Genomic DNA, 15,006 nt, shown 5'->3' on the forward strand with positions numbered 1-15,006 from the left:
ATATCACATATATATATATATATATATATATATATATATACATATATAAAAAAAATGAAACCAAATTTAAAAAAAAACAGGAAAACTGATCTTTTTTTCTGGTTGGTCAGACATGTCAGTCATGTGACTGTATTTTATGGATCATTTAGTTGGTTGTTCTTCATTTTCCTGAAACTATATGAATAAACAAAATATATTTCTGATATATAAAACATTTTTAATATCCCTGTGTGTTATTTAAAACGTATCATTTCAGGCTGCTTGAAAACTGATTCTGAGCGACTGTGAGATTATTCTTCAATTGTCACGTCTCCACCAAAACATAATGGGAAAATGAAATGTAATCTGCGAACACGTAATTGCGTTCTTAGGATAATTGTCTCTTAATGAAGTCTTACGACAGACACACACACACAGTGAGGTACGCTGAGGAAAATCTGCTTTTACAGATGATGAGCCAGAGTCCACCAAGGACACTGTGTGTGTGTGTGTGTGTGTGTGTGTGTGCTGATCTGATCCCTCCGCTGACGTGGCCGCACAGATATGTAGATATTTTGGAAAGGAAAATAACAGTGAGCGGATCAGCCGGGTGTAAAACAGCAGCAGCATCAACAGACAGACCAGAAGCAGACGGTCGGTGAAGTCGTCCATCTAAAGGCAATTACACAGCGCTGCGGCCTCACAATGAGCAGCGGTTAGAATATATATCTATATCTATATGATACACACAGGACGGATGACGAACAACGGCGGTGACAAAGATATGAATGTGTTGGCACCATGACGGCATCGATCGACTGTTAGGATAAATGAAACAGGGAGGTGTGAGGGAGATGACCAACAATAATTCTCACAATAAAAGAGGTAGAACAACAGTATGGATTCAGCCGTACTGACTGTAGTGTCTGATAGAAGGGGCCTCTGTGTGTATGTGTGTGTGTGAGCTTTTATTTTCCTGTGGTTTTTACTGTGGACACATAAAACACTGTGGAGGATCAGGCCTGAGTTGTGTTGATGTGGTTCAACCACAACATCAGGCTGATGAGCCTGATGTTGTGGATAATGTCATGGTCATTAGGTCACGGCTTCATCAGATCAGCTGAACAGATCACTGCTGTACTACTGTACAAAGTACTGTATGAAGTACTGTATGAAGTACTGAATGATGTACTGTACGATGTACTGTACCATGTACTGTATGATGTACTGTACAATATACTGTATGATGTACTGTATGATGTACTGTATAATGTACTGTACGAAGTACTGTATGAAGTACTGAATGATGTACTGTACGATGTACTGCATCATGTACTGTATGATGTACTGTATAATGTACTGTACGAAGTACTGTACGATGTACTGTACGAAGTACTGTATGATGTACTATATGTGACAATTGATGTCATTTGCCCCAATTAGGTTCTTTAGTGTAATTCAGTATATTATTTTATGGTAAGGTTTTACTGCTCTCATTTTTCTAATACATTTTTACACCTATATTATTTCCCATATATGTCATATTAAAGCTGTTGTGTCAACAACAGTGAATCAGCCATTGTGACACTCCTGTCCATACAGGCGGTTGACTGGAGGAGAAGTCCAATCAAAGTCCACTTTGTGTCACTTTGTGTCATCACGTCTTACCGTGCAGTGGTTCTGCTGCTGCAGCAACGTGGGAACATCTCCACCAATGGGCATCTGCTTGGCCAGGTCTTCATCCTTCATGCAGATCCACCTCCACAGCTCCTCCAGGAGGCCCAGCAGTCGAGACCAGCGCTCGGCGCTCGCCTCCAGGTGGGCTCTGCCAACGACAACCATCCACCAGTGGTTACACTATCTCAAGGCCAGTAAAGACACGACTTACACAAAATGTAAGAAGACACACTCAGCTGATCATCGTGTGTGTGTGTGTGTGTGTAGAATCAAATAATATATTTTCCAATAAAGGAGAACTTTACTACTTTCTTCCACTATACAGAAAACTTGTACATAAAGTCGTATAAAATAAATACTGTATTTTTTTACTGCTCATATATATAAACACCCATTAATCTGGGTTGCCAATAATAATAATAATAATAATAATAATAATAATAATAATAATAATAATAGATTTCTAAAGTAGAAAAGGCCAGTATTATTATTATTAGTAGTAGTACTTTGACCACTCTGGTCTGTACTCCATTACTACTACAGTACTACAGACCAGAGTGGTTGCAGTAGATGGAGTCCATAGATGTTGAAGGTCTTCTGCTTCAGACAGACACACGTTAGTTACTGTAAATATTACATATCTGTGCACACGTGGTGTGTACAGAGACCTCCTGTGGCAGCTGCTGAATTACATCTAATGACTCTGTACTGTAATTAGGGGCTAATGGCTTGTGTACTGCACCTCCCACACAGACCAACCATTTTCTCTCTATCTATTTTACTCTTTTTCCTGCGGAACAAGCCCAGCCTATTATGTCTGCTCCGCCTGACCTCCGGTGACTCCCATTTATTCTTTTCCACTCTGAGAGAGCATCAGCGCACATTTTTTCCAGCGGTTTTTGCCACTTTCTCCTCAGTCTCTCTGACCTTTCACCTGTCTCCGTGTCTGTGCCGTGCTACTCTGCTTCCCTCCGTCCACCGGCTCTTCCTGGCTGCCTCTTTAAACATCTCCATCTGGCCCTGTCAACTTCACTTCCACCTTCATTTTCTTCAGCCCCCCCCACATCTCCAGCCATCACCAATCATATTTATTTATGCCAAGGTTGCGGCTGACGCAGCACCGTCTGTGTCCTCAGAAGTTTATGTGCCACTGTCACGACCCTTTTTCATCCCTGAGCTCCGCCGGAGATTTATGGAAAAAACAGACATGGGCGTTTTTCCATGAATAGTATGTTCCATGAAACGTATGTTCCAAAGATGAACGGGGAAATTTTCCCTATTCGATCTGTGAGGACGCGACTGTTTACACACCAGTTCAGAGGATAAACATATATAAAATATACAGTGATGACATTACATATGAGCAGGCATAATTTTTTATGTCCCACACTCGTGGAAGACGGAGTGCCAAAACTCATCGCTGTGCAACGAGATCTTTAAGACTGCTGCTCATGCACTAATGTCTTCTTAATGGCATTCGACTCAATTTATTATTCGTCTTAACCTTAAAAAGCCCTGCAAATATTCTAAAAAACACATTAAAATATGATATTTCTGGGTGATGTGTTTTTTAGAGAACTAAACTCAACATAAGAATTAGATTTATATGTTTGACAGGTACAAAATGTTTTTTCAAATGAGGAAAGCATATATTGACATTTAAAAAGAAAATGGAAGAAGTGTCTTCATTCAAGTATAGTAAGAAAAAAATCTATGAATGAAATATCTTTCTAAAAATCAAATCAAAAATCAAAATAGTAAAAGTATTCGGGAGAAAATATACTGGGTGTGAAAATACTCCAGATTTATTATTTATGTCACAACAGGCTCTGTAATGATTTAGGGCTGCATTTTAGCCATATGGTGTATACTTCAGGTAATGTTGGTTGCTTAAAAATAAAAGAGAATGAACTGAATAATGCCTTAAAATAGAAAAAATAAATGTGTAACAAATGGATTAATTACATCTGAAATTAGCTGCAAATTTAAACAAAGAACATATGAAATTGAGTGGATAAAATACAACAACATAGTTTTTGACACCTGTGTAAGTTTGAGCGTCTTTTCTAGAAAAAAAACCCAACTAAAGAGCCGTGGACTCACCGAATGTTTGCCGACTTGGCCTTCAGGTCACTCCAGCGTTGGTTCATGTCGTCCAGTCTCTGCTGCAGAAACACAGCTTCCTCTGAGCTGCCCAGAGCCTTGACCATCTTGGACTTGTTCCCATCCACACTCTTGTAGATGTCATTGTGGGCATCGATCTCTGCCTGAATGTCCTGGAAACACAGAGGCCGACTTCATTAGGCACCGTACAGGAAAGCTCAAGAAAACTCTTTGCACTCTTTTACCCGGTAACAGCTTATTAGTCTCAATGTTTAAAAAAAAAAAAAGACATTACAGTCGAGCTGTAACAATGTATATTGACTAATTATCAAGTGTGTGTTTGAATGTGTGTGCTTTGAATTTCCATTCAACACAAAAACACATTAAAGCTAACATCAGTCACCTTCACAAAACCAAACCACGTTTGTGTTCAACTTATTGTGATGTAATGAAGGGCAGATTATGCAGATCAGCTTTGTTTAATTTTACAGTGAGCGTAAACCTGCCTCATCTTGTAAAATACGGCGGCGTCCCGGTACTTTGGGACTGTTAATTCAGCAGTAAGTAAATGATCAGTTTTATTAGAGTCGGCTCAAGACTGTACTCCGTGTGCACAGATGTACGAATAAACCATCGTGCTGTTCCCATGTTCTTATGAATATTAATCAGCCAACACTCTGGCACATGCATTTTTTAACAATGATAAAATAGTGTAATGATGTTAGTAATGTGGAAACATAAACTGACAGTTAGTACAGAGGAAATATACCACAGAAGAATTGATGCTCCTCTCTGAGAGACCTGAGTTTGGACCTGAATCTATTTTTAGATAAACCAGCTTTAGGCTATTTCTGGTATTCTTTATTTATAAAACTCAGGATTTATTTTTAGGATGTTTCAATCAATAAATGTATCTTTTCATCTCACAGCATGGCTGCACCAACAGCGACGTACTTGGAGCTGCAGTCAAGTCAAACAACCTTCAGTTACCACAGTGTTCTCTGGCACTGAGCTGTAATTTCCCACATGCTTTATAAAAGCTAAAGAAAATCCCTCCACTTTGATGTGGGAGGACTGTAGCCCCCGCCGGCGTTTTCAACCAATTAAGCGAAAGGTGATAGAAAAACATAAGTAAGAGACGGAGAATGAAGAGGAAAAAAGTAAAAAAAATAACAGAGTAAAAGTGAAATACCAAAAAAAAGCCGAGTGAAACTGAAGCAGGCGGCTGTGAAACAAGTCATTACCCCGCGCTTCCCTGCTTGTTTTTCCCTTTGCATTTACACTGACTGTGCACAGCAGCTGACAACAGAGGGAGACACACACAGAGTGTGTGTGTGTGTGCAATCATATAGAAGCACATGCTGCATGTTCACACACAAAGAGAGCCTTCAGGTCTCAGTTCAGCCGGTGAGAGGCCACTTATTCCACACGTCAACCTGCATCATGAGGCAGCAGCGAACGTCTCTTCACCTCCATCCACGCTTCTTCACCTCTGAAGCTGGCAGAGAATAAGGAGTGTCACCGCGCTGACAAAAACTTCTCTGTTCCATGATTTATTCATGTGCTTTTTGATTAAAAACTAATTAAATACTAGGAAAAAAAACAATTCAAACAGAGAGAGACAGACAGAGAGAAAGAGAGAGAGAGAAAGAGAGAGAGAGAGAGAAATTGTTGTTAATTATAGCTGGAAGTGACGCATTGTTTGGAGCTCCAGAAGATTTATGAACATCCAGAACAGAGAGAGGGCGAGTGACTCCACTGGAACACACTGCGACACTAACCCACTGCCACACAAACACCTTCAGTGTGAGTGTGTTCGTGGGCACAGAGGCAACAGAAACGTTCTCAGCTTCTTGGCTGTTGTTTTTGACCCTGGGATCAATGGAGAGTAGATATGATCAGAGAGAGTTTCCCCGTAAAACACTACATAACGACTAACTACACTTTCACCCAAGATAAAAAACAGTTTAAAAAAAAAACCAAAACTGATTCCGCTGAAGCAGCAGAAACAGCCGGGCTCTTGTTGTGGAGATGAATTTTACATCCAGATATTGTAATGGCCTTTTAGTTAAGGTCTACTTTGACAAATTAGACCTATTTCCAGAGCCGTGTACTCATTTTCTCCCGGCTTCTAAGTGTTCCTTAATGAGCAGCACAAACAGGGCGGAAAAGGTTATTCCATTTACACACTCTTTACCAGAAAACTTGATAAAGCGCCTAATAAAAAGGCAATAAAAAACAAAATCTAAAGTTTGGTAATTGGCCTGAGTCCTTATTTACTGTACTGCACAAGGAAGAAAAACACTTTTATTGTTTAAAGACCCCACCCACTGTAGTGAGATCGAAAGTGTCATTTCATGTGATTGTAAGGGTCCAATGAAATGGCTTTGTAAAGAGGAGATGTGGGCAGAATGAGATCGAAAGTGTCATTTATGTGATTGTAAGGGTCCAATGAAATGGTAACTGCTTTGAGTTAAAAAGAAAAACTAAACGTTTGTCTGTTTCTGCTCCTAAATTCATAAAAGATGGGCCGAAAACAAACAAAAACAAAAACTTAGCCTCATTCAGCAAATATGTACAGGAGCCTCTGCAGAAATGGAATGTCAACGGCACCAGGTTATATTATAAATAAATAATGCTAGTTTAAAAGTTAAAATTTAAAGCACTGAAACTAAAAAAAAACTCTCTTTAAGTTGCAGTAACTAAGCTAACTTTTCAAACGTTACAGAAGCGAAATGACTTTGGCTTTTCATTCTGCCTTAATAAATAAAGGTTCAAGTGTTTAAACAGAAAACAGATTTATTTTCAGTGCATTTTTTTATGAGAATATGTACTAAAGCTAAATACACACAGTTACAGGGAAGGAAAAGCAGCTGTGGATCTATTTAAAGATTTTGCAGAAATTCTGTTCACAAAGTAGTGACAGACGAAGGCCAAGCTGTCACAGAAACTGCCTCCGGTTTCTTGTGGAATTGTACCTGTTCAAACTTTCCCAGTAACTCCTGCAAGCTGAAGTTCAAGCCAATCATAGTGTCGCGTTCACTCCGATGGATCCCACGCTCTCTCCGCCGCCTACATCTTCTCTTTTATCACACACAGGTCCAGGGTCCAGGCAGAAAGGCAAGTCCTCCGGTGGTTATGGTCCAAACTCTCAGAGTCAGGGCAGGGATCAAGAGCAAATCCAACATTTAAGGGGACTTTGGTCCAACTGTAGTCAAAGTGAGACGTGAAGATGAAAACTGTGGATAAACGCGGGTCACATCCAGGTTGCTGTCGTGAAGAAGACGACAGACGCATTTCATAAACCAATCCGCTGACCGTGTGAAAACACACCCTGCTGTTTCGTCGTCTGATTCCACCACATGCTTTGATCATATTTTTTGCACAGAGGCAGACAGAGTGATGGATGACGGCTACGGCGCAGCCATGCCTCGGTCGACCGGTGCCAGCCCAGGTCTGACAACGAAGACACGGACTTCCTCTGGCCAGGAGATGTGAGGCAGTGAAGCTCACAGGCAAACCCGTCCCGTCTAGATTGGAAGTCTGCAGACTGGAGATTGCTTCTTGAATGCTGATGCAAAACTTTTCTTCCTCGACTTCCCCTCTGATTATGAAGGAAGCTGTTAGCACATGGCCCAGAGCAGAGGTGTTTGTGTTTAAAAAAAAAAAAACACTCACACAACGTTAGACATTTGACGAGGGGAGACCCTCGGCACAAAGAACCCCAGGGTTTTCCTTCTTGTTTCTCTGAATGGAAGGAACCACAGCAGGCTCAAAGAGCCACTGTTACCCACTCACACTCAACCCCCAGGTTTGCAGCCCAGCCGTCTGCTCTGCCTCTATCACACCCTCCTAATCACTGCCATGACTGGGCCACTTAGTCAAAGAATGCCTCCTTCTTTTTCTGGAACCACGTGTTGGCGAGGGAGCTACCTCGAGGCTGGAGGCTGTCTCGTCGTCTCCTCGTGCAGTGAGTGGACAGCCCCAGAGGTGGCGCTCTGATCATCTCTTTTCCTCTTGACAGAGAAAATAGGTTGATCTGTTTGTCATCCTGTCTTTACTCCATTTCCTATTCTGGGTGGAAACTTCTCAGAGTTGTTTTCTTTTTCTTCGGTGCCGTTGGTGTCACACAGACACTCAGGTTGACGACGCCATCCTTCTCTCTCTCTCTCTCTGTTTGGTCACTCGCCCCACTCTTCCACACAGCTGTTTATTATTTTAATCAGTATCCTCCCTTTCCCCTCCTCTCTCTCTCCATCCCTCTCTCTCTCTCTCTCTCTCTCTCCCGTCTGTCTCTCTCTATAACTAATCCAACAAACTTCACACCCACTTCCTGAGGCCTGTATGAACAAACAGCACATGAGGAAAAAGGGGTTGAATTTGAGGAGGAGACGAAGGTCTGGGTGGAATTTGTGGTAGTTTAGGTATTATAAAACAGACAATGAGGAAAAATGGGCCACAGAGGAAGAGGATCACTAGTTTGGTGGTTTGATTCCCGGTCCTGGTTGCATGTTCACCCTGTCTCTGTGTGTGTGTGTGTGTGTGTGTGGGGGTGTGGGTTTTACCCTGAAAATCTTTGGTTTTCTTCCCACGGTCCTGAGCATCAGAGCGTTCGTTTTATTGTTCACTCTAAACTGACCATAGATATGAACGTCCAGAGAACTGTCCAGGCTGCTCCACCCACGCCGTTCACTGCTGGATCTTCTCCAACCCCCCACCCTCACCCCCTCCCTCTAACCTCAAAAGAACAAGAATCCAGAAGATGAAAAGATGAAACAATTAGAAATGATAAAACTGTGAGATGACGACAACAAAGTTTAAACAACAAAAAAAAAGAAGCCAAAGGACTGTTTGAAAGTTGAGAGATGTGGGTTTTTCACCCTCACCTCTGTGGAAGAGAAGTGATGGAGAAATATGTGGCTATTAAAAATAATGAGAGGAAAGGACAGTGAAGGGAGTTTGGGACGACCGGGTGACTTAATAGCAGGAAAGGGCAGACATTATCTGCGGCAGAATTTGAGCCTCGTTCCCACATTTTAATAATTTAAGTCCCCCGTTGCAGCTCACATCCCACGATTTGAATGCCATCAATATGCAATGGGGCTGCAACAAGCAGGGTTTGAAATTTACACCATAAATACAGGCGCGACCTTTCCCGCTGAGTTATCGCTCGTTTAAGTTAAGGAGGCTAAAGGAACTAGCCGTGATCTACGGGGCGACGGCTAATAGGTTTGAACAATAAATTGGTTTCCATAAATTGAATCTACACATGGAGTGTGTGTGTGAGCATCAGGTGAGGAGTGTGTGTTGACGTTCCCAACAGCGTGTTGTGCATCAAAGTCGTGCAGACAGATGGCTGTCAGGGAATGCTGTATACTGTATGTGTGTGTGTGTGTGTGTGTGTGTGAGTGTGTGTTTTCCATGCCAAAAAACAAATGTGATGCATATTCATGAGACAAAGACTTTGAAGTGTGCTTAGCTAATTAAAAATATTTACATACTCCACGCTCCTTAAATAGCATCAGTGAGTTTTCCAGTCAGGGATCGGAAATAAACAGGTGGGAACAAATCCAAATTACTAATTAAAAAGTGGGGCAAAGCTGGGATTGTGTGTGAGGTAACAATGAGTTTTGACAAATCAGACACACAAAAAACAAGAATGTGGGATGTTGAGTGGATTAGGGAATATTACAGTGATAAAGTTGAACTGGAAAATAATTTCTATTCTTCAGAGAAAGAGATTTTTTTTTTTATAATTATTGTAAATTTTCCATTGTATAAAATGCTCTGCTGAATGTATAAATGTAAATGTAAATTGATTAGCATACAGCACAAAAGCTGTGTGTTTGGGTTCACTCCACCGTGACTGGATATTTCCTGATGCAGCAGAAAGATGGATTTGGTGAGAAGGATCCAAATCCCAAAGTGCTAAAGCTGAGAATGTCTGAGATCAAGGATTCAGGGCATGTAATAAAACAATGAAATGTAAAAACTTAACAACAATAATACAAAGAAAACCAATAAACCCGTAAATGCTCGGTGAGGGAGGATCAAGGACTCTGCTCTCCTACTTCATGCAGGGAGGAGACGCCATACCATCTAAATTAGGTTAAGGAACCATATCGCTGCATCACAAACACCAGCCTTTTCAGCATAAACACAGACAAACACAATCAGATAAGCACAGGAAAAAAAGAAAGAAAAAAAACGACAGAAAACCAACAAGCTCAGCTGAGACACAAGATTCATTCAATTACATTTAATCCATTTGTTTTGTTTTTTCCCCCCCTTTTTTTGTATACAGTTACAATAGTGGAGTTTTGGGATTTGTTTTTTTTCCTAGCTCTTGACACTGGCCACATCCAGTGAGATCACTTCCTGTGCCCCAGGTTATCACTGACACTCCTCTTCCTGTTGGGAGGCTCAGTACAGCTGTGCCCTGATTGTTTTTTTTTTTACTCATGTACTGAGTTCCCTTTCAGAACGTTTTCTGGACCCTTTCTGTTTTAGGTTTGTTTTGATTCGTTTATTAACAGAAAGGACAGGGATTTTCATCAGTGTGAGTAAATGATTCAGTCTTTTTCACTTCTCATCTGGCAACACTACAAACAAGTAGAGGAGTAAATGGAGGTGGAGGCGGAGGGTTTAAAGGATCACTCTGCTCTCTGTTCTACATCATCTAAGCCCTGTTTACAACATCAACATCCACAGCTCGCACTCGACAAAAGAAATGGAATTAAAAGAATAGAAAAATTAAAAAACAAGTTCAAGTTATTTTTTATTTTCTCATTTTTGAACTCCTATCTTTTGATATAAAAATGTTATTTGCTTGGACTCACTCTCCTACTACTACAGTTTCTGTGTGCCATTTTTTTGAAGCAGAAGCTAAAAGTTTCTGTGTGCCATTTTTTTGAAGCAATTCCTTTTAGACCATTCAAAAAAATCTCTATTTGTCGCCAGAGGGTAAATACAGGCAGACACAGCAGTGATGACTGAAAGAAAGTAGTGTTTACAATAAAAGTACACTCTTTTATTTTTCAATAATTTCAATAAACTTAAATCCAGTGGTTCTCAAAGTGGGGGGCATGCACCAAACTGGGGGCCACAGCTGGTCATAAATTCAACTATTCATATATTTTCATTTATGCCACATTTATTTTTTGGTGAACATATTTGTTTGAAATTATAATTTAAATAAAAGTTCAGGACAAGACAACAGTCCTATCACCAAAGGGGGGCGCTGCAGACTCAGTTAAGGAAAGACTACTCTTATCCAAACAAACCTCTAACAAGAAAACATACTAGAAACGACCTGCAGGTGGCGGTGGCCGTACAGATGTGCCCATCACAGGGCTCCTGTGAGACACTCCGTTGACACCTGACCTTACATAATGTGACAGCGCCGCCATTAGGGAGAGGATAACACGTGTCACAGGTCAACTGGATCGCTAATAACTTAAGTCAGGAATCCAATAACGGAGCAGGAGTCACATCCATGCAGAGAAAAGGCCATCCTGAAATTCATATGCAGCGTCCTTAACGGGGAAATTGAAATTGATTAGAAGAAGCGGTGTGCGCTTCGGCCCAATAATCAACTATTGATTCTGGTGAGCCGTTTGTGTTTTTGTCTTTCTGGCCGACAAAAAAACTGATGATTTTCATACATGTGTTATTGTTCTGTGAATGCACTGTTGAAATGCTGGACGTGTTCCAGAGGGAGGCTCTAAAAACTCAGTGACTTTGACAATGAAGAGATAACATTTTGTAATTTTCTCATTGGGAAAAAACACAAAGAAATGTTTATAAATGTTTTATACAGATGTTTATCTTTAAATGTTGTATTAATTGTGCATGGTATGTTTCAGATTTATTCAATTGAAAATGTAAACGTGAAAATATGAATTTTCTCCAGGTACCACGCTAGCGCTTGCGTACGACTGGTGGTATGCGTACCACAGTTTGAGAACCACTGTAATAACCACTGGTTATTAATTGTGTTTCAAATATTATGAACATTGTCCTACTTGTGGATTGAAAAAAATATATTATACTGAATAATTAGAATACTGAGCTCTGAGATTTCAAATTTACCTATTTTCTGTGAAACCAAAAGTGAATGAGGCTGACATTGGTCTCCTGCTCATCACTGGTGTTCAAAGTCAACTTCTCCTGCCTTTTCTCCTTCGTTACTACTTTCCTCCAGCACTGAGTGTGTTAAATCATCACTGCCTTCCTTACAGTCCAGTCCAGAGAGCAGTGCCTCCTGGGAGCTCAGCCATTGGACCACGGTGGGTGGTCTGTGAGCACGTAGCTCTGTAAATGGCAGCCAGTAAAAAATAAACAAGGGACGAGATTGGTAATGAAGCTGTGAGAGCCTGGAATGCAGGCTGAGATTCCTGGTTTGGTCAGGAAAAATATGTGAAGGAATAATCAAGGACCCAGGCTGCAGTTCACTGGAGTTATTGTAAGGAAATCTAATTACATGCCCTGTGCTTGGTGAGGGAGAAGGGAGAGAGAATGTAAAGACGAACCTGGCAGCAGCAGCAGATTTAGAGCCGCCCAGTGTGATGTAGATATTAAAAGGTCCAAAAGGTAATAAATAGAGAGAAAGAAATCACAACAGAGGGTTTTACCCTTTAAAGAAGCAGCCGTAAAAGTAAATGTGCAGAAAGAAAGCATTAATTGTTTGGTTCCACCGCCAGAACCAAATTACCTCTGAGGTGTTTTGTTTTGTTTTTTTCCCACTCACATCGATTGCTTGGACTGAAACTAGAGAAAACACCACCAGCGTTCCCACCTCCAACACAAAGACGTTCTACTAAAGACTCTGATAACGAGCCTTCAACCTGCCGACTGGTATAAATACTTTCCATGGAAGTCCCAGAGTCATGAACATCAACACCGTCGCCCACATGTCTCCTAAAATACACCCTTTATCAACATCACAGCCCAACACTGCACACCCTGCAGGCAACAGAACCACAACACCATTCACTGGAACTAAAGGAAAACACTCCAGTCCCCGGACACTGAATTAGTCCAGAACACAGCCACATGTACTGGTAACAATTACCTTGTTATAGTGACCCCCGGTGGTGGCGTGGCTGGTCTTAAAAAGGACAGCAGTTAACAGAAAGTGTGCCTGTTGGTGCTGGTCCAGTTTAAAGAGTAAAGAGTGAATATAATCTGACAATTTACGCTCACATTTCTTGAAGAATTGCCCCTATTGATCCCCTAATGCCCCAGCTGAGGTTTGGAGATGACGACTGGATGGGAGTCCGAGCTTCATCATGGTTAAAAAATCTATACATAATACACTTCGCGTTGATTGAACATTGTGCAGATCGATGAACACACCAAGTGTTTCCGCCTTTTCCTGCTCAGTGTCAGCTCCAATCAAAGGCCTGGATGTACAGTGTCATCATATTAAGACGCTCCTGATGAACAGCAGGGGGTAAAGGACAAGGATTTACCCTCAACAAGTAGTAAAGGAGAAAAAAAGGTTAAAAAAATATGACTAAACTAAAGTAAAATTAAAGCAGTGTGAAACACGTCTAATATCAACACATTATTTGTCATTTTATTCTGGCAACTGTTTGTTTTGTTTGATGTTGAGTTATTTCAATTAATCACAACTCATTTTAATTCAAATTGAATCAAAATGTGAAAATAGAAATTAGAGAGAAATTAGTTAGATTTATATTTTCGAAGGCTTTATAATGTTTTTACTGGTTAAGGAAACACTTCAGAGAAACAGTAGATTTTTGTGAAGTAGGGCAAAGGTCAAAGACACGATCATGGAGGCCGTTTCAATCCCGACTCACAGCCACTCACTGGCTGCGTAGTCTGACAGCGGAGACAATTCACCAAAATCAAAATAGCCTGGGAGTCCCCGGTGGGCACTGAGTGTCTGTCCAATAAGACGCAGCTGAAATGGGATGTGACAAAGATGAGTAGGTCGTCACGCGTGCTGTACATCACCATCAAAACCCAAAGGATGTTGAGTCTGTCAGGTCTCATCTTGTCCTGATACAGAATGGAATTCTTCTAATTCTCTGCTGCCAACACCTCCGTGGGTTCATAAGTCACCTCCCTGAGGAGTTTGAACTGTTCGACCCCGACCACGATGCCAGACCATGATGGTGAGAAGACGGCCGTGAGGAGGAAGTGATGTCACTGCAGTCTAATGGTTACAGCGTGTGCTTCTCCCATCATACCCCTGCACTAACTGTTCCTCCCCCTCTTCCAATGTTCTCTAAACTTTAAACTCTTGAACCTCCTCTAACTCTCACTTTCAGAACCTCTACTTCACCTCCTATCTCTTTCCTACACATCCTCCCTCACCCTCCTCCTCCTCATCCACCCACCTGGTTTATTGTTGAGTGAGATGTCTAACCTCCACAGGTTGTCCTCCATCTCCTGAACTCCTCCCTCCTCCCCCAATACAACGTGTAACTTGTACTTGTCGTTCTACTACTTCCTGTCGTGATTACTTCAGAATTACTGGCCTTTTGGTGTGGCGTTGTTTTTAGACGTGCTGTGGAGGATAACCTCACCCATCACTCACCCGCGACTCAAGTTGGATTGTTTTATTCATCCCACTCCCCTCTCTGATCCACTGCTCCGCCTCAAGTCTACATCCCACTGAAGGAAAATACTAATGAAACAGTGTGGAATCCGTGTTCGGTGACTCTGGGATTTAAATGTGTTTTGAATCTGTGTCACGTCAGAAGAAACCCTTAAAAAAAACATCAACTCAAAGTTAAATATTTGATTTTCAAACAGAAACTCCATTCTATTCAATAAATTAGGTTCTCAAAAACAACGGCCTTGCATTTCTTCACTCTGCAGTGTTTTCAACAGAAACCGGTCATTTCTCGGCCCGATGCTGGTGGATAATCATGGAGTTATCTGACCAGGGATCAGATCCTAATTCCAGGATAGTTGTTGTCAGAACAGCAGAGCGCTCCTGTGCTATTACTCCCTCCAGGAGGTGGAATCAACCACTCAAATAAACTTTATTTTTTCACGTGTCAGGCTGCGGCGGAACTTTAGAAAAGAAAAGCTCAGCGCTGCGTTCCTTCAGGGCCCTGCTGTCACTCACACTCAGCAGTTATCCTCAGGTAACAGCCGACAGGCAGGCGTAGTTTTGAGACAATCTGCCTTGTTAAAATTAAAGTTGAAGAATAAAACAACCCCCCCCCCAACAAGCTCTGATACCAGCTGCCCTAGTTCCAGTCTCAATCA

At 41.4% G+C, this 15,006-nt stretch overlaps 1 protein-coding gene across 1 annotated transcript in view; it reads right to left on the reverse strand.

Annotated features, from left to right (window-relative positions):
- Positions 1-15,006, reverse strand: part of utrn (utrophin) — a 118,668-nt gene that overhangs the window by 41,122 nt on the left and 62,540 nt on the right. Inside the window, 2 exon segments of the mRNA XM_025056654.1 lie at positions 1,648-1,804; positions 3,760-3,932. Of these exon segments, the coding sequence (XP_024912422.1) occupies positions 1,648-1,804; positions 3,760-3,932 (330 nt within the window).

The sequence above is a fragment of the Cynoglossus semilaevis genome, chromosome 7, assembly GCF_000523025.1.
Source record: "Cynoglossus semilaevis isolate Cse_v1.0 chromosome 7, Cse_v1.0, whole genome shotgun sequence".
Taxonomy (NCBI): Eukaryota; Metazoa; Chordata; class Actinopteri; order Pleuronectiformes; family Cynoglossidae; genus Cynoglossus; species Cynoglossus semilaevis.